This window comes from Magnolia sinica, chromosome 6, assembly GCF_029962835.1.
Source record: "Magnolia sinica isolate HGM2019 chromosome 6, MsV1, whole genome shotgun sequence".
Classification (NCBI taxonomy): Eukaryota; Viridiplantae; Streptophyta; class Magnoliopsida; order Magnoliales; family Magnoliaceae; genus Magnolia; species Magnolia sinica.
In genome coordinates, this window is record NC_080578.1 from 71137396 (window position 1) to 71158660 (window position 21265).

General features: G+C 41.0%; 1 protein-coding gene across 5 annotated transcripts in view; it reads left to right on the forward strand.

Annotated features, from left to right (window-relative positions):
- Window positions 1-21265, forward strand: part of LOC131248849 (lysine-specific demethylase JMJ31) — a 126452-nt gene that overhangs the window by 63520 nt on the left and 41667 nt on the right. For 4 of the 5 annotated variants that reach the window (XM_058249327.1, XM_058249326.1, XM_058249325.1 and 1 more), the window contains exons 9-12: window positions 1854-1973; window positions 2220-2238; window positions 3730-3811; window positions 12072-12397. In XM_058249327.1, the coding sequence (XP_058105310.1) occupies window positions 1854-1973; window positions 2220-2238; window positions 3730-3811; window positions 12072-12397 (547 nt within the window). Of the gene's footprint in view, window positions 1-1853; window positions 1974-2219; window positions 2239-3724; window positions 3812-12071; window positions 12398-21265 lie in introns of all 5 variants that reach the window. The other variant, XM_058249328.1, reaches the window with a different exon arrangement.

A 21265-nucleotide genomic window follows, 5' to 3' on the forward strand; every position in this document is an offset into this window, starting at 1 on the left:
TAAAAATATCTGGTAAAATGATAAAATAGAGAAATTCAAGAATCTATCTTATATATATATATATATATATATATATATATATATATATATATATATATAGGGAGAGAGAGAGAGAGAGAGAGAGAGAGAGAGAGAATGCTCACCTACGGCACCAGTTCTCACGAGAACTCGTGAGAACTTTTTCACAACTCATCACACATGATGTGGGCCCAAAATCTGAACCGTCCATGTGATGCAACACCCCATGAAATCCCCATGGCCCAACTTTCACTCTGATCCAAAACTTTGGTGGGCCATGGAAAAAGGAAATTGTTTCCTCCCTTGATTTGTCTCTCTTTTGCTATGGCCCACCAAAGTTTTGGATAAGGGTAAAAGTTGGGCCCCGGAGGTTTCATGGGGTGTTGCATCACATGGATGGTTCAGATTTTAGACCTACATCACGTGTGATGAGTTGTGGAAAAGTTTGCACGAGTTCTCGTGAGAACTGGTTTGCAGGTGAGCATTCCTCTCTCTCTCTCTCTCTCTCTCTCTCTCTCTCTATATATATATATATATATATATATATATATATATATATATATATGGGAAATGGTGCTATGAGGTCGAGCTGTGTGGGCCCCACCATGATGTATGTCGAATATCTACCCCATCACCCAGATGCACCATCCATGGTGGGCTGCAGGCTTAAAAATCAAGTCAATCCATGACTTGGGTGGGCCGCACCACATACAACAGTTGAGAGGGGTTACCGTCCATTAAAACATTCATAATCATTTATTGGGCCCTTTGAGATGTGGTTCACAAATCCCACCCATCCATTGTGTGTGTCCTACTTGGATGAGGTGTCAGACCAAGTTTCAGTTGCATCCAAATCTAAGGTGGGCTCCATCAAGTGCTTTTATATGTTTTAGGCATGTCTTCACATGGTTTTAGATGGTATGGCCCACCTGAATTCCGTATACAACTGATTTTTGGGATATCCCATAACCTTAAGGGAACCCATCAAATGCACGGTGTTGATGTTTGACACACATCACGGTGGGGCCCACACAGCTCGACCTCATAGTACCATTTCCCATAAATATAAGGATGTCCTCCTCTACTTACGCCCTGGGTTCTTTAAAATTGAGTAGGAAAAAAAAAAAATTCAAATCTGGGCCTTTATGGCAGTATCGGTGATCTGGCCAGATATGACCTGTTAGAGGCCATTTTTGTGGGCACAGGCCGATACGTGTGTATTGTATCAGGCCGATATGAATATGATACCATCGTTTCAGCTGATATATATTATGTGGTTATTCCAAACACAAACTCCATCCTTTTTTATGAGTGATTGACTTGCACTTCTAGAGTTCTGGATACAAAGAATAGCTGTTAGTTGCTGTTTTGCTTTGGTTAGGTCTCTAGTTTCTGTTTCTATTGGTTGTTAGTTTTAATGGGTTTTTTTCCCCCCCTTTTTATAAGGTGTTGGATTAAGAAGTGGATTTCTATTGGTTAATTGGGGATTAAGTCAAATCCCATAGGCACCAGGTGGACCACATATGGTTGCTAGACTTTATATGTAATTTGGTATCTCAAAGAGGTTAACAAAATGTCCATTGCAATTTTCCAAAAAATAAAAATAAAAAATGGCCCATTGCACGTCTAGCATAGGCAATTCATTTTTACAGAAATAATCTCTCAAAGATACGCAAGTGCAGCCCCTTAGGCAACTTTTGTTTATCTCAGGGTTCTCCCAGTAGAATAAGCCTTTCCTGGTCTGACCATGGCGTATATTAATTTTAGTGATTAGTTTATTTCTATTTCTGCTAAATTAATTCACTGAAGGAATCTTGAAATATTGTGTGCAACAGGTTCCATCAAGTGGATAGTGATGATTTGACCATTGCAGTAAACATTTGGTGGCAGTCTAATATGATGGCAAATATGTCAGAACACATGGATGCATATTATTTACGCAGAATAATAAGAAGGTATCTAAAAATTTTCGTCCATTTTTTCACGATAATGTGAAATATCATGAAATTTCATGATATTTGCACCAAACTAGACTGATGACATGATATTTAGTGCAACCAAATGCACCCTTAGCAATCCATTGCAGTTGTGTTTCCATATTTTTGTATTTTGAAATTTTCTGACCTTTTGTATGTAAATAACTTGTTTCTTTTTTCTTTTCATGTTTGAATTGGTTGTCAAATCCTTGATCCGTAGAAAAGATTGGTAGATAAGGAAATGGTATGCATCCTCTGAACTAGATCTGATATTACTGTAGATTATGTTTGAGACTACTTGTTGAGAAAAGATGGGATGAGCAAGTTAAAACTGGATGTTGTTCCTTAGGTAGCAATTTCGAAGCTGTATGACATAGATTATTATGACTGGTTTTGACTAATTTTCTAATCATTTAAGGAGGCAAAAGTTTCTTTTCTGTAATCTGTTTGAGCGAAACTTCTCACAATTTGGTCGCTTAAAGGTTTGATTGAAAGGCTAGAGAATGTTCCATAAAATGTACTTTACTCTTTTCTTGATCCAAACTCACAAGTCAATACTCCATCATTGCCCTAGTCTATAAAGTTGGAAACAGAAACCTTCTACACAGTTCTATACCAGAAATAGACTCTACACAGCCAATTATTTTCTCAAGGAAAAAAAAAAGAAGAAAAAGTGTTAGGCAACCCATATCACCCCACCACCTTCTTGTTCTTCATGACCTTGTCCCAGCTATTTGGGGTTAGCCTTACAAATCCTATTTTGCAAAAAATTCCTATCCGTGGCCCAGCTTAGGTAAAGCGAAAAGGCCCTCATATCCCTTCTTGTGAGTCTTAAGTCTTTTTCATCCTCCTTTCAGGCCTTTCATCCTTAATCAAAGCTCCCTTCCTTACCACTGCTCTCTCTGGTTTTCTTAGCATGAGTAATCCATATGCATAGAATTTTCCAGTGGTTTTTCCTGTTTATTCTTGTTGTTGTGGCTAACAATGCCAGTCATAATGAAATTTAAAAAGCCATGTTTTCATCCAAACTAAGCACAAACGAAAGCATGTGCAGTTCCACTAGACTCCTACTTCATTAAAGGAATTAGTCTGGGCTTCATGTTTTGATTGACATACCTTCTTTTTTTTTTTCGAAGGATTTGATTGACATACCTTTTAGGGAAGTCGATGTCCTTATATGTTGATCTGGATTTTAGTAGAAATTCTTCTTAAGATGGAGGTTTACTAATCCCACACACACATCTTGTGCAGATCATATACAGGCCTCCACATGTGCAACTTGTTAAATGTGTTAGTTGCACAAATCTTCTACCAGAGTGGTGTTCCCACATCAAATTGTGCTTGGACTTGCATTCCTGCTCCTGCTTCCTACGTATTATAGTTGCTGGCATTTTGAAATAGACTCTCCCCTGCTCCTACACCTGAATCTGTTGTTACTTTCTTCATGCTTCATGCAACTATAGCAAGAACCAAGTTACCTATGAAGTTGTTTCCAACGTGTAGATGCCCTTTCGCTAGTGAGTCGACTGGCCACATTGTTGCTCCATAGAACCTAAAATTTGGGGCCAACTAATGGATCACTTGGATCTTTCACATGTGACACATCAACATATGTTAGGCATGCACAGCGCTGGTCTACATGTGTGTGAGACTAGCAAACATCATGTTCTCAGATTATTGGTATATATTTAAGCAATGTAAAGAGTGTTTTTTTTTTCTTTTGAAATTAGGACAGAATCAAATGCTTCAACGGAGCTCTGTTCATACCGGGAAGACTCGACAGGAAGTATATGGGAAATCAAGTAATGAAGAAGCAGGTCATGCCCCTCTTTCTTTCTTTTTCTTTATATGGAGCATGTTTTGAAGGACAGATTTATCTGGAGTATGTAAGCTTTTTGTGCCAATATGATGGAAATAAATCTGGAAATTTTAGTCCAGATCTATTTCAGCCTAACAACAGTTCACAAGTGTACCATTATTCTCAGATTTAGTCTGCAAATACTGGCAGAAAGTTGTATGAACACTTAATTGCTCCAATGTTCTCAATAATTACTTCAAACTTCCTAATAATTCTGTTGAAGGAGTAGAATAGGAGAAGGTAGGAGGCAAGATTGATGAAAAGAAAGAAAGAAAGGAAAAAAAAAAATCTTTTCTAGAATCTCACCACGAGTTGAATGGACTAGTTCAATCTCACCCCTACAATGTTATCAATAATCAGTTCAAAAGCAGTGTTCATAGGAGTAGGGAGAAGATAGCAGGAAAGATAGATAAAAAAGAAGAAGAGAGAAAAAAAAAAAAAGGTCTTGTAGAGTCTCGATACAAGGAGAATGGCCTAGAGGAATCTTGTTCCTACCTTCTGCTAGAGTCCCATTTCTAAGGTATCATTCCCATTTAGTAAACAAACAAAGACAAATTTCATTTCAGTTGAATTTGTCTATTTCATTTTCTGTCCCATTCCATATGTATGGATATTTTTGCATAGACTTACACAAAGTTCTCAATCAAAATACTCTGAGCCTATTTCCTATTGGTCCTCACATTAGCTTGCCTATCCTAGAGTTGAGTCCACCACGAAAGTGCATGAGCCCAGAATCAGGTCACCACAAGATTCACCTTTTTCTTGTATGATATCTACCTCCATTCAAAGAATTGTTCCACATGTACCAACCGATATAAGGATTACTTTGGTTGGAGATTTCCATGAAACTTGAGCATCTCAACCTTTGCATGACAGTTGTAGTCCTAAGTTCCGATCCTCCTGTTGGTTGTCTCTTTTCCATGCGAACAGTCTGTTAAAATAATAATGTTAGATTCCATGACACTGCCACCTTTGCGCACATACTCCTTGACACTGTGGAGGCAACATCAATATCTCCAATCTACTGAATAATCTATTTAAACTTCTCAATATTTTTATGTGCAACATGCAGACTAGGAGAAAACAACAGAAAGATAAAAGGGAAAAAAAAAATGCATTTGTGGAGTCCCACCGCAAGGAGAATCGACCAACCAAGTCTCATTTGTAGCCTTCTAGAAGAGTCACAGTTCTAGGGTTTCTTTCTCATCTTAGGAAACATATAAATTTCACCTAATTGAATTGTCTATTTCATTGTTAATCTACATATGGGCTATGTTTATATAGCCCTACACACAAAATTCTCAGTTAATATAAGTCTACCAGTAGCCTAATTCCCATTTGTCTTCACCAAGGTGATCGAAAACAGTCATGTTTCGGCCATAACGGCCGATTCGTACCAGTAATGGCCAAGGCCGTTATATGATATGGGTCCGAAGCAGCGTGGGGTTGAAAAATGGAACCGTAACAGCCATTTCGGCCCCCTTATCGGCTGTTTCGGGCTATAACAGCTGTTACAGTCCTGTGATGAAGAAGAAACGAAAAAGAAAACGACTTACCTCTTATACAGTTCTTCTTCTTCTGCTTCTGTTGCGGTAGCGACGACCAACAACTCCCTCTCTTTTCATTTTCCCTCCTCTCTCCTCTTAAAAGAGATGACTATGTGGCCAATTTCCAGCCACATTTCTTTTTTCTTTTCACTATTCTGAAGGCTCATGATGCTAACTGCACCTTCACTATTTCGTGGGGCCCACCTTGATGTACGTCTTGTATAACCATGTCGTCCATTTGTTTTTCCAACTAATTTTAGGGCATGATCCCTAAAATGAAGCAAATCCAAATCCGAAGTGGACCACATAGTAAGGATTGAATGCGCACCATTAAAAACTTTATAGGGCCCACTGTAATGTTTATTTGCCATCCAACCTATTGATAAGGTCACATAGACCTGCATGTAGGGAAAACACAAATCGCAACTTGATCTAAAATTTTGGAGTCCCAGGAAGTTTTTAATGGTGGGAATTGAATCACTACAGTGTAGTCCACCAGAGATTTGGATCTGCCTCATTTTTGGGACGACATGGATATACAACACATACATCAAGGTGGTCCCTACATTCAGGGCTCACCAAATTCAACGAGATTGGATATTGTAAGCACACACCACCGACCTTGGTGGTGCGTTGACAAGGCAAGGTTCTGTGGGCCCCACCATGATGTATGTGTTATATCCACACTGTCCACCAATTTCTTCAGATTATTTTAGGGCATGAGCCCCAAAATGAAGCAAATCGAAAGCTCAAGTTGATGACACCATAGAAACAGTGGGGATTGAACACCTACGATTAAAAACTTCTTGGGGGACACAAAAGTTTTGGATCAAGCTGATACTTGTGTTTTCCCTTCATCTAGGTTTGTGTGATCTTATGGACTGGTTGGATCGTAAATAAACATCATGGTGGGCCCTAGGAAGGTTTCAACGGTGGGCATCATTGTCCCCATTGCTTTCTGTGGTGTGGTCCAGTTGAGCTTTGGATCTGCCTCATTTTTTTGGTTCATGCCTTGAAATTATTTAGCCTAATGGATGGACGGTGTGGATGTACAAATACATCACGGTTGGGCCCACAAAAATTTGCCATGTCAACATACCATCTAGGTTAGTGATGTGTGCCAGATCATGCAATTTGAGTCCCACCTAATCCGGCCACAAGAAAAATTGTACACAAGGCAATATTAATTGAAAATTAACCAATTAAATTAATGGACTGTTGTTTCCAAGTCACAATCCCAAAATCAAATTATTTGAACGATTTTAATCGTTAATTTGCGGACACTTATTTTTTGAAATTTTGATATTTTCATTCTTCACTGTCCAATAAATGTCTACCGATCCATTAGTGGGATAAATGCTAATAGATTGGATGAATTTGAGGCTGATTTGGGACATTGAGTGATCCACCAAATTGGTGATGCTATACATTCGAATTTAGTTTCGATTTTTTATTAAGATTTATTGGGGGAAATGATATCAAATTATTAGATATAGAAATTACATAATAGGACACAAAAGTCTCGGGAGTCTATATGTTGAAATGAAATGTACGTGAGTTGCGAGGTATGTAATACATCAATACTGTAAAAAATAGTAAAACATGTAAATGTGAGATGTTTTGGCGTTACATTCATTCTAATAAATTCATCATTGATATTATATAATTAGAAATTTAAATATAGAAAATTTGTAGCCAATCCTAAATTGTCAGGTTCATAAATTCATCAGACAACCCGATACAACATTCTCACCAAAGAGTGGATCTTTATACTACCAAAAACATGTTAAAAAAATAATATTAATGCATATTTGGAATATTTACAATTTTTTTAATTTTTGGATTTTTTTTCTAGAATTTTTTTAGCAAAAAAATAAATTTTCAATCAATACAACGATGTATCAACTGTTACGCTTCCTGTATTGATTGTTATGCCAATACTCCATATCGGTAATGGTGGTGACCGTTATTGCCACCATTACTGATACTTAACACATTGGTCCTCACCTTAATGTAAATTAATATAGACAAGAAAGAAGAAGAAAAAGAGGAAGAAAAAGTGTTTCGAAGAGGAGAATAAGAAGAGTAAAGAATATGGTAGAAATGTCCCCCTCTATCTCTCTTATATTTAAGTGATAAAAATAAAAAATACCCAAAGTACCCTTAAACATCAAGAAATAAGACTAAACACATAAATAAGACCAAACATTAAGACCCGTTGGGCCGTACAATTATATAACCCAAACTTATGTTTGTTAACTCTCCCCTTCAAGCTGGAGCATATATGTCATCAATGCCAAGCTTGGAATAGATGCAGGTAAACTGACCATGATTGAGAGCCTTGGTGAACACATTAGCAAGTTGATCTTGAAACCGAACATATGGCGTAGAGATTTCTCCACTATAGACCTTCCAATGTATGAAGTGACAGTTGACTTCATGCTTAGTTCTCTTATAATAGATTAGATAGATTGTTTGCAATGGGGGAGGCCACTTGGTTATAAAAATAGAAAATAAACTAACCGGATGGGAGGTTCACTGCAAAACCTGTTTCGTGCAACTACTTCTTGATGCACACGAATCACGTGGTATGAATTGTTGCCCTATATTCTGCTTCAATGCTTGATTGGGCTACAACATTATGCTTTTTACTCTTCTACATAACTATATTTCCTCCCACAAACATGTAGTACCAATTAGTGGACCACCTATCAGTTAGAGAGCCTGCCCAAGTTGCATGAAAGTATTCTATGACTTGAAGATGATTATTCCTTGTGTACATCAATTGCATCCATGTGAAACACCCTTGGAGAGCTAAAAAAAAAATGGCTCACTACATTCACAACATATGATATATCTGGCCTGGGAATAGTCAGATAGATAGGCTTTCTGCTTTCTGACCAATCTTCTATTCCTTCATAGGTCTTCAACCACATCTCCTCGATCACCAACTAGTTTATGATTCATATCCATTGGTGTGTCAATTGGCTCCTCAAAAAAGAAAGAAAGGCTTAGCACCAAGAAAGCATGTCTTTATGAACAAATCCAAAACATTCTTTCGTTGAGGCAGATTAATTCTTTCCTTTGATCTGACCACTTATATACTAGGAAGGTATTGAAAATGACCTAGGTCTTTTGTTAGAAAGTGACTTTGACGATACTTCTTAAGTTCCTTAATCCCCTTACTGTCATTCTCTGTAACCAAAATATCATCAATATATACAACTAATACAATCATATTTAAGGGGCCTCTTCGCACGAAGATAGAATAATCAGCATGACTTTGAACAAAACCATAGTTCAATACAACCTTATTGAACTTATCAAGCCTTATTGAACCTTATTCAATACAACCTTCTTGAGTAAGTGTAACTGTCTTTCCAAACACGTGGTTATTGAGTTTTAAAGGTATAACTCGCAAGAGTGCTAGTGCTCTCTCTAGTATAAGATGTCTGATTAGTGTAGACCGGCTTCTTGTGGAGATCCTAACACCTTAACAGAGTGACTTATAAGCCACAATGGGTACACTTTCTGGGTCCAGGACCTCTATCATGACTTCTTCTCGCTTCACCACAACTGCCTTGATTACCTCTGGTACCTCAACCACCACCTCTGCCTCGTCCAGTAAATGATGCCAACCAGAGCTATCATTGACTCCACTCGTTGAGCCAATGGATTGGAGGCAAGCAAACACTTCATTTAGAGATGGGAACTTAGCCACATGGAACTCCTCATGTTGCTAATGTTTCTTTTCCAGATTACCAGTGAGAGATTGATACATACTCAGTTTCTCCCACATTCCTTTACGTTTTGAATAATATTCACCGAGGGACCTATCTCCTTGTTAGAATGAGAAAATTTCTTCAAATGATTGGTACTACAAGAGATATTTTTGTTAGACGAATGCGTCTCTTGTCATATATATATATATATATATATATATATATAAAGCCATTATATTAGCACTTACGATTGTTTCCATACTATTCCACAACCATGTCATATCCGAGCATTTTCCGGCCATTGATCATACTGGCTATCACTCTCATTTGGCTTCTCCATTGTCAAATATTTCAGTTTGTCCTTGGCCGTTTGAAACATTTAATAGATTTAGACCATTGGAGATAATTTGCTCCATTTAATTTTATAGAGGTTATTTGAACCCCTAGAAAATCTAATGGATTTATAAATTCAGATTTTGGATCACTTTTCATCTCTATTAGAATAAAGGTTAAGACACAATGCTTATTCGAATACTACCTGACCTTTCACGATAGGAGAACACACCACTTGCATGCCTCACATGATGCGCATGCCACACTTGACAAGAACAATCAGCCCACATGTCTACAAGTTCTAACCAAACACAAGATGACGATCACGAATATGGCATCTAATGAGAATAATACGACATTCACCCTCTCACACGTTGACTATTACACAAGCTCGACACACGAAAAAAAAAGAAGAAAAGAAACCCTAGGTTTCTTAAAGAAATTTTAGCAGAAGAGAGATGGGCAGGACAAAGAACAAAAGAGCGAAGAGAATTTGTAAGATAGAAGAGAGGAAGATGGATTAGATCATAAGTAAATGCACTCTAATACCATATAGATTAATATAGAAGAGAAAGGAAGAAGAAAAAGAGTTGTGGAGAAGAGAATGAGAATAGTAGAGAATAGGGTAAAATCCTCCTCGTTGTTTCTTTTATATTTTAAGTGATAAAAACAAAAAAAATCCAAAGTACCCCTAAGCATTGAGAAATATGACTGAACATAGAAATGAGACCAAACACCAAGACTAGGCAGAAGAGAATGAGAAGGGTAGAGAATCGGGTAAAATCATCCTCCCTGTTTCTCTTATATTTAAGTGATAAAAACAAAAAATGCCCAATGTACCCCTAAGCATAAGAAATAAGACTGAACACAAATAAGACCAAACACCATGACTAGGTAGAAGAGAATGAGAAGAGTAGAGAATCAGGTAAAATCATCCTCCCTGGTAAAATAATCCTCCCTATTTCTCTTATATTCAAGCGATAAAAACCAAAAATACCCAAAGTACCTCTAAGCATTAAGAAATAAGGCCGAAAACAGAAATAAGAAGAAACAAAAGACTAGGTGGGCTGTACAGCCGTACAGCCCACACTTATGTTTGTTAACAGCTAAATTAACACAATTACTCTTAATAATGTTGTAATAATAAAAGAAAAAAGAAAAGAGGAAACCAAATTAAAGTCCAAATACTATTCAAACTCCCTAGACACGCAATCATATAGCACTTTATAGGGCTGTACGGTTGCCATCTCTCTCTTAAAAGGGTGCTGTATGTTTGCCTGGCCCTATTTCTGTGTATACGGTTGTATATGATTCCTAGAAAAGGCTTCCATTTGGATTTCTGGGCTCCTCAGTCCAATCAGTTCATATTTTAGCTATTAGATTGGATCTGTGGGTTTCGAGTTGGCCTCGGGTTAGAAAACATGGTCCATCAAGTAAATGGGTTCGGCTCAGGTTGACCTTGGTCCAACTTGACCCATCCATATGTATTGTTTATATTCAACTAAATAAGCATTGTTCAACAACTTCAAACTTGCATTAGTGGCAGAAACGCGTGGAACCTTGCAAAAGACTTTTTGTTCATGCCCTCCCAATACATTTTTTAGGGAAATTTACAAAAAGACATAATTCTATAGATATTTTCAAGAAAGAGACTGAAAAGGTAATTTATCCAAAAAGTATAACGTTTTGGAAATGATTTCATATATTTCCCAAAATTTGGACACTAGTGAAAGTCTGTTTTCCATGGACAAATGCCCTCAATCTAACCTTTTTATAACCCGCTAGAAAAGGTAGTGGTAAATGTATTCCAGGTTTTTTTTTTTTCCCTCTCTCTCTCTCTTTTAAACATCGAGTGGACCTGGAAGCAGCTATATCTCAAGCCACTAGAAAATGTAGTGGCTAATTGACATTGTATTGTAGAGGAACCTGAAAGATCTAGTGGCCAATTGTATTCTGGTGCACCACAGAGGCTAACTCTCTAGCCACTAGAAAAAGGTTGCAGTTATCTATATTCCAGATAAATGGTTAATTTTTTTTGACATGTTTGCTTTAGGGCATTTTTGTCTATTTGCAACTGAACTTTTTCACTACCATCCAAATTTGGACCATCATGAAATTATTTATATTTCTTGAATTTATGGGATCTCAAATTCCTTTCTTCAATATATTTCTGAAAGTAGCTCCCTTTTGCTGTTTTTAATCTTCCCATTTTTCCCAAGTGGGCTGGGTTGGGCCTGTCCATTTCATCTAGGGTCTCAAGTCAGACTTGGGCCTGCATTCTGGGCTCGTTTGTTAAATGGGTTGGGCTCAGTTTGACCATTGCCACGTCTATTTGGTACCCACATCATCATGACCTGCTTCTCAATCATCCTGACATTTATTTATTAATCGATGTACATAGATGATTTAAGATCTGAAATTGTTGCAGAAGATATGCATTCTATTGTGTGAAAAAACGCATCTTAAAGGAATACTATGCTTATATCTCCAGCATAGGAGGTGTGTTTTTCCTTCCTATGTAGGATTGGAACCATTTACCAAGAATTACTATCAGGTGAGTCACTGTTGCTAAGTTTTCTGTCAAAGCTGAAGTACTGTTCCTTATGGATTCTTTCAGGCCATCGTGACCGCGATTCTGATGATCATACCTATGGCAAGGATTTAAAGGGGAATAGCCAAAAGCATGGGACAATATTGCAACAACTGGAACCAGTTGGGCTTCAGGCTTTTCATGAACTCGTTTCCTTAGTTCATGATTCTATTAATGTTGCTGGTCAGAGTCAAGAAGGGCATTCTACTTCTGTGAAAGGTTCAACTGTTCACCTGAAAGAGGAGAACATACAGGTTATGACAGCTTCATTCTGTTTAGAAGATGATCCAGTTGCCAACATCCTCTGGACTCTTAAACCCCTTGTGCTTCAACACGTCTTGTCATCCATGGTGGTAGGTTCAAGCTCTCTTTTAAGCTTCTTTATTTTGTAAGTAACCTAATTATGCTTAAGTTTGCTAGAGTTGGGGGGAGTTGGGGGTCAGTTGCTGTTGCTATGCAAAAGTAACCTGATTGTTGGTGAAAACATGAGAAATTTTCACCAACAATCGTCTGCTTCATTGCAAGGAGGGATGGTCCATCCTTGAATTTTGACTAATTATCTCAATTATCCAAGTATAGTTACCATGATTGTCTGAAAGCTTGTTGTTTGGATCCATTAGAGTCTCACATGGTTTACACCCCGACAGTCCAGTTTCTTTTAATGGGTCTAGTACATATTTCCTCTAAGACAGGTTTATCCCCGCAGATTACTAGGCCACCTCAATCGTAGAAAATACCTCAGGGACCCAAGATCATTGGTTTGGAACTGCTCCTTGATGTACCTCTTGACTTAAATTATACCATTTTCGTCATTTCTTGTAGTGATTATGTCATCCACATAGATAACCAATGCCATGTTCCCTTGGATATTTGCTTCACGAACACAAAGTGGTCCACATGACATTTGTGGAAGCCAAATTCCACTAGAACTTGGCTAAACTTCCTGAACCAGGCCCTTGGAGATTGCTTCAAACCATAGATAGCCTTCCTGAGTTTACAAACTTTCTCATTCGCCCCCTGAGCAATAACCTCAAGAGGTTGCTCCATCTAAACTTCTTCAGTCAGCTCACCATTCAAAAAGGCATTTTTGACATCTAGCTAATATACTTGCCAAGATCTTATTTGCAGCCACTAAAATCAACAACTGAATAGAGTTCATCTAAGTAACCGGTCAAAAAGTTTCTTCATAATCCGAGCCCAGTATTTAAGTATATCCTCTTGCCGTCAATCTTGTTTTCAGACGTTCAATCAAGCTGTCAAGTACATGGTGTGCCGCAACAACCATAATGGGGCCATAACAACTGTTACATAAAGGTAACAGTGGCAACTATTACACGTTATGGGGTTGTTATGGCTGCTATGGAAAAAAAAAAAAAATTTTGACTTATAACCACCATTATGGCCCCCATAATGGTCCGTTACAGGACAGATACAACTTTTTTCGAGGCTTTTTTTTTTTTTTTCAATAAAAAATGAGACGGGAATGTCTGTTATGGTCCATATCGTAAATGTAACGATAGTGGCCATTATGGCCACCGTTACCATTATGGAATACCCTTGATTAGGTATGTGTTTCATGGAGAAAACCCACCAGCAGCCCACTAAGCCTTTACCATAAGGTAAGGGGACTAGTTCCAAAGTGCTTATGCAGAGCTTAGCAACAATTTCATCTTTTATGGCTCTTTGCCACCCAAGGTGAGCTAATGCCTTGTGATGGGATGTAGGAACAGCTACATGTTACCAGTGTTCGAAGCATCGGTATAGCTAGAAGTTTCGGTGGTCATTTATACATAAACAATATTGATATCGCCGATTTTTAAAAATGTTGGGAAACATTAGTGAAACATGAGGAAAACAATGGATTTTTTTTTTGTGAAACTTCAGGAGATGCTAAAAGAAACATATTATTTAGGAATAAAAAATGAAAAAAGAATGCATACATCACGAAAGCAAAGACAAAGACAAAGCTAGAAAGAAGGAGAGAGAGGCCGCGACAAGGATGGAGAGAGGGGGGGCAAGGTTACCCAATTCCTATCTTAATTTTTCGGTGTCTAATTTGGCCCATTCCTGCTCTATCTAGAACGAGGTTCCCTCTAATGAGACAGGGAAGATCTGAGGAGCTAAGATACAGTCTGTCGGGGGTACCATTGCTGGCCAAGTTGGCAAAGCCGTCCGCCACAGAGTTTCCTTCACGGAGTGTATGAGAGAATCGAAGGTTCAGGGGTCGGGATAGTTGGTGTATGTACCCTAGGTGATACCAGAGGTTGCAGCCGCATGAAGAGGAAGAGCTAGAGGCCGCGTCGAATAGAGCACATGAGTCCGTTTCAATATTGATGGAGGATAGCCCTATGTCTTGGCAAAGATGGATGCCGTCAACCATGACTCGAGCTTCCGCGACCATATTGGAAACCTGATTGAACTGATTATGGAAGGCCAAAATCATGTTTTCCCAGCAGTCGCGACACGCCCCCCCCCAGTACTAGGGTTTCCCTTGTCAGATCCGTCAATGTTCAGCTTGATCTAGTTCTTAGGAGGTCTGATCCATTTGACAACAGTAGCCATCATGGGAGTGGAGGGAAGAGTGAGAAACGCTCCAAAACCACTTAGGACTAACTCTTGCCATCTTGAATGATTGACGAGCACCTATCTCAATAAATCGATTGGAAATTCTGATGATGGTGGCGTCGGCCTTGAAGTTCCTGTTATCGAATCTAGCCTCGTTCCTACCAATCCAAATTTCCCAGATTATAATGGATGGGACCAAGCCTAAAAGAAGCCGATGCAGGGAGGATGTGGAGGTAGCTGATGTCCATTGATGAATTCTAGCATGAACAGATTGGTTCTGAGTGAGTGGCATTTGGAAAAGGGAGGTGAAGTGGGTCCAGACCGCAGTGGCGATCTTGCTGTGGGAGAATAGGTGGTGAAGATCCTCGACATGAGGGTTAGGGAGGTGGGTAGCGTTGCTGATTGGGGGGGGGGGGGCGTTGATTGGGGCTAGAAGAAAGGGTGGGGTTGGTTAGGGAGGAAACTTTAGCAGAGTGGGATGGAGGTTGGATAGGATGGGGCCTGGATGGGTGGGCCTGATGGGAATAGTTGCTACAGGGAAGGCTGGACATTGCAGGCAGAAGTTAGATTGGACCATGGGGAGAGGCCGTATGAGGATCCTACTGCGCGGGCCTATTCGACGCGGCCTCTAGCAAGGGTTGTCGGCTGGACGACGATGGGAGAGGAGGCCTACTTGGTTGCCTAACATTTGTTGTTGTACAGTTGGATGGAGAGGAGGGCCTAGGCCCTAATTGCAAGGGCGAAATGGGAGGGGCTACTGCAGATCAGCAGCAGGTTGCTGAGCAGGAAGGATGTTGGGCTGTGTGTTGACGATTGAAGCCTACTAGTAGGGAGCTCGAGGGGAGGGATCGACGGCGGGATAGTTCATATGTTCACAGCATACGCATTTGGATGCAAGGGTAATCCCAAAGCGTTGGACAACATCATCAACTGTAACTACCATGTGCATGACCTTCTAGCAAAAAATGGCAATCTTAGGAGGAATGTACTTGTTCCAGGCCCAGGCGGCCCATCTTTGCTTAGGCTTCGATACACGAATTTTGGCCCAGGCTGATTTGAGAGAGAATTTGCCATCCAGGTAGAGATTCCAACTAAGCTTGTCCATTCTGTCAGATTTGACTATGCCGCATTCTATGATAGATTGGATGGCCTGAGGGGGCAGGAGGTTCGCTACTTGGGTCAGGTTCTAGCTGCCGGAAGAGTCCCAGAAATCGGAGACAAGCATGTCTCTAAGCGGAGGTTGGAGAGAAGTGGCCACACCAATGAGAAGGCCCTTGCCTGTCCAATTTTAGAGCCAAAACTTAACATTCTCGATGCCAATCAGCCATTTGGAGTTAAGGATGTAGAAATTCAAATTGTTGCGGATGTCTTTCCATAGACTGGAACCGCTGCTCCCGCCGGGGCAGAACGAGAGGATGGGAATATGTATATATTTTGTTGAAATAAGTCTGGCCCATTAGGAGTTCCCCTGAATAAGATGTCAAGCCATCTTGCAGCGGAAGGCTTGCATGGCGTCATGCATTCAACAAATCCCTAGACCACCCTCTGAGGTTGGGTAGCAGATCGTTTTCCAGCTGACCAAGTGGCGTCATTTGGATCTCTCTGAAGATCCCCAGCAGAAAGAAGCCAGGGACTTCTCAATGTGTTGGATGACTCTTTTTGGGATGTTGACCGTGGAGAGGATATGCATGGGCATACTAGCAAGGACATGCTGAATTAGGACCAACTTTGCGGCCTGATTGAGGAGTTTTGCCTTCCAACTGGCGATTTGTGTTCGATCTTCTGAATGAGGGGCAGCATGTGGCGAAATCGGATCCTCCCTTTGAGCATAAGGACGCCAAGATATGTGATGGAAAAGGAGGATGGCTGAAAACCAGAGATTCTCTCTATCTGCCTGACTCTATTAGGAGGAGCTCTCTTAGGAAGGATGAAGCTGCTCTTGGAGGAGTTGACTTTATGCCCCGACACATTTTCATTGGATTTGATGAATGCTAGCAACGAGCGGACCGAGGAAAGCCTGCCATTCAAGAATATAATGGTGTCATTTGCAAAAAGAAGGTGAGATATGATGGGGCAGCTTCTTGGGAGATTATAGGGGAGGCATCTCCCTGACTGAAAAAGGAAGTTGAGGCCTCGATTGAGAGCCTCCGCTGCAATAATGAAAATGGCCGGGGAGAGTGGGTCTCCCTGACGGAGGCCCCTCGATGATGGGAAGAAGCCATGCGGCTTTCCATTGATGATGATGGAGAACCAACATCCTTCCTGACATTGCCTGGCCAGCTGGACCCAGGTCAGATTAAAGCCAAATTTAAGGAGGACAGCGCAGATGAAGGGCCACTCCATCCTATCACAAGCCTTTTCCATGTCCAGTTTAATAATGATGTTGCCACCATGGGCTCTACGGTCGATGTCACTGGCCATTTCCGAATCAATAGAAATGCTCTCAACAATGGATTGATTCTTGACGAGGGCACTTTGTTCTTCAGATATGATGGAAGGGAGAATCTTGGACAACTTGGTTGCTAATATTTTGGATAGGATCTTGTGGATGCAGTTGCACAAACTGATGGGTCAATAATCAGGGAAAGTGGAGGCATTTTTCCTCTTGGGGATGAGGAATAAGGACGAACGCCAGAAGGATTTCGGAATGGTGCCTCCCTGGAAGAATTCCGTGGCAGCATCAAAGATGTCACCATGGACAATGTCCCAACAAGAGGCGAAGAATGAGCCCGTGAAGCCGTCCGAGCTAGGCGCGTTGTTTGCTGGAATTGCGAAAACAACCTCCTTAACTTCGTCCAAGCTGGGTGGGCGCAAGAGGATCTCATTCATATGATGGGAAACAAGGGTGGGGATACACTCAAGAAGGTTGAGAGGAGGTTGGGTGGCCCTGGGCTTGAGAGGTCCGCATAGAATCTGACCGCCTCATCACCGATCTTGTTGTCTGAGGAGATGGTGGAGCCAAAGGGAAGATGAAAGGACTTGATAGCTAACCTCCTCCTGTCGAGTATTGAGGCGTGGAAGAACTGAGTGTTCCGAACCCCCTCCTTTAGCCAAGAGATTTTGGATTTCTATTTCCAGAAAATCTCTTCCAGGAGGAGGGCCTTCTTGAGGGACGCTTGGGCTTGATTGAGGTTGATCCTGTCGTCCTCCAATCTAGAGAAGAGGAGTTGAGCTTCGGCATAAGTAACTTTGTCTTCCGCCATCTTGATATTCTGAAAGACATTCCCAAACACCTGGGAATTCCAAACTCTCAAGGCCGACTTTAGCCTTTTCATTTTCAGGAACAGCTTGACGATGGGCGTGGCTTGAATATCTAGCTGCCAAGAATCGTGAACTAGGGAAAGAAAGCCATCGTGATGAATCCACATATTCAGGAATTTAAAGGGCCTCGGGGTGGTATCTGTTGAGTCTTCAAGGGAAAGGAGCAATGGGGAATGATTCGAGAAAACCCAAGGTTAGTGTTCGACTTTTCTGTTTGGAAATGCTTGAAGCCAAGCAGTGTTAAACAACATCTTGTCGAGCTTGGCCCATCGATGATTTTGCCCCAATCTGTTGTTGCACCATGTGTATTTCGATCCAATGAACCCGACATCTATCAGACCAGCGTCCCCAATGGCTGCTTTGAATTCTTCCATACTTCTGATATTCGGAGATTGGTTGCCGATTCTCTCATCTGGGCAAGTAGTGGTGTTGAAATCACCACAGACTAGCCACGGGCCCTGTTGGGAATTGGATGTGGAGATGATTTCGTCCCATAGGTGGATTCTCTCTTATTTGTTGCAAGTAGCGTATACAATTAAAAGGAGGATGGACTGGTCATTGTCTTTGATAGGAATACGGAGAGTAACACATTGATTCGTGACACAGGGATGAACGTGATGAGGATAACTACTCCGAATCCACAGAGCTTCTCTGGACTCCTCACAGAGACTTCTCGAATCCACGAGGAAAGAAAGCAGAAAATAGAAATAAATTCTAATGAATTCAAAATTGATTAATTAATGAATAAAAACGAGTTCACAACCCTTTAAATAGAGGTACCAAGCAATGGGAAAGAAATCAGAATCAAACTACAGCTAAAACTCCTAGAATCCACGACTTACTATAAATAGTAAACTTACTATTTATAGACGGTCGTGATTTCTACTAGTGTGCAAGGTTTTCAGCCAAAAATAGTAAGTGTCCTATTTGGCTTCACCAAACCGTTCTCCTAATTATTCTAAGCTCTTTTCACGTTGGGTGCGACTCCTAAAGCCCGATGGATGAAGAGTTATAATCAAACTAAAACTTACTATTTATAGTAAAGACGAAATTAAAACCGGGAAACGACCATCGATCCAGGGGTATTTCGCAATTCCGGCCTGCGCAACCCGACGTAGCGGGGTTGGTTGGCTAAAGTAGCTCGTTCTACCCCAAAATCATATATTTTATGCCCGATAACTCATTCCGGATTGTGAGATACGCTCGATCTAAGGTTCGACGGTCCGGATCACTTCTTTCGTCGATCGGCCCTTTTCTGGTCCATCTTGGCCATGAAACTATCCACGACCCGCTCTACATCAATCCCCTCTACTTCAAAAGAACTCGGCCTTGAGTTCTCATCCTGTTCTGGTTCATGATACTCGGTCAGGTTCGCGACATTGAAAGTCCATGAGATCGCCATGTCATTTGGAAGATCAACAACATAAGCGTTGTCATTGATCTTTCGAATGATTGGGACGGGTCCAATCTTCTTATCTTTCAACTTGTTGTACGTCCCGGTCGGAAATCTCTCTTTGCGCAGATGGACCATAACGCGGTCGCCCACCTCGAACACTTTTTGTCGCCGGTGCTTGTCCGCTTGTTCCTTGTACTTCTCATTCGAGGCATGTAGCTTGGTTTGAACTTCCGCATGGATGCCCATAATCTTGTCTGCCATATGTTCTGCTGTAATGCTCGTGCCTGGGTGGTTGGGTAGAGGGACCAAGTCAAGTGTGTGGTGAGGCACTCGTCTGTAGATAATTTGGAACAGTGATTTCCCTGTCGAGCGGTTCATCATGTTGTTGAATGCAAACTCTGCTTGAGATAAGGTCAAATCCCACTGCTTCGGTTTTTCTCCTGAAATACAGCGAAGGAGGTTTCCCAACGTGCGATTCACAACTTCAGTCTGCCCATCAGTTTGTGGGTGGTAAGCACTGCTGAATTGAAGTCGTGTATCGAATCGAGTCCACAAAGTCCGCCAAAAGTGGCTAAAGAACTTCGTGTCGCGATCATAAGTAATGGTTTTGGGGACCCCGTGTAGCCGTACGACCTTCCTGAAGAATAGATTCGCCACGTGTGTTGCATCGAGGGTCTTCTTGCATGGAATAAAGTGTGCCATCTTGGAGAAATGATCTACCAATACGAACACCGAATCCATGCCCGTTGTGTTCGTGGGAGACCAAGCACGAAGTCTATTGATAATCCTCCCAAGGACCGTCAGGCACAGGTAACGGGGTGTAAAGGCCTGTATTCTGAGATTGCCCCTTGGAGGTCTGACAAACATGACAAGCTTTTCCCACATCACGTACTAATTGCGGCTAGTAATACTGCTCTTCCACAAGAGCTCGCGTCTTGTCTTGCCCAAGGTGTCCATCGAGGCCACTTCCATGTAGCTCCTGAATAATCTGCTCCCTCAGAGAACTTTGGGGAATGCACAATCGATTTTCTTTGAAGAGAAAATCGTCATGTATATGAAGGTCACTGGGGTGACCTTGGCACTTCATCCAAGAATCTTTGAAGTCCTCATCCTCAGCATACAGTTCCTTGAGACAGTCGAAGCCGACCACCTCGTTGCTCATCGTAACAAGTAGTGATGCACAACGACTAAGTGCATTAGCCACCTTGTTCTGCTGTCTTGACTTGTGCTTCAGAACGAACGTAAATTCCTGTAAAAACGCAACCCATCTAGCATGCACACGGTTCACGTTAGTCTGACTATTAATAAACTTTAATGCTTGATGGTCAGTGTACAGAACAAACTCTCTTTGAATCAGATAATGCCGCCAATGTCGCAGCGCCTGAACAACTGCGTACAACTCAAGCTCATAAGTCAACTACTTCTTTCGAGCTTCGCTGAGCTTCTCGCTGTAGAAAGCTACCGGCCTGCCTTCCTGTGATAATACTCCAATTCCGACGTATGAAGCGTCACACTCAACCTCAAATAATTTGTCGAAATAAGGAAGCACCAAGACCGGTGTTGTAGACAAACGATGCTTGATCTCATGAAAGCTCTTGTCAGCTTTATCAGTCCACTGGAACGGTCCATTTCTCATGCAATCTGTTATATGCGCGACTATGGTGCTAAAATCTCGCACAAATCAATGATAAAAAGTCGCTAACCCGTGAAAACTCCTCACCTCATGAATGCTTGTCGGGATTGGCCATTCCCTAATAGCTCGCACATTTTCATTGTCCACACGAATGTCAGTGAATGTTACAACAAATCCTAAAAAGACCAAGCTGTCAGTTAAAAAACTACACTTCTTCAAGTTGAGGTATAACTTGTTAATTTGTAGGACCCGCAACACCTGCCTGAGATGTTTCTTGTGCTCCGCCTCATCCTGGCTATATATCAATATGTCATGAAAATATACTACCACAAATCGGCCAGTGAACGGTTGTAGAACTTGATTCAT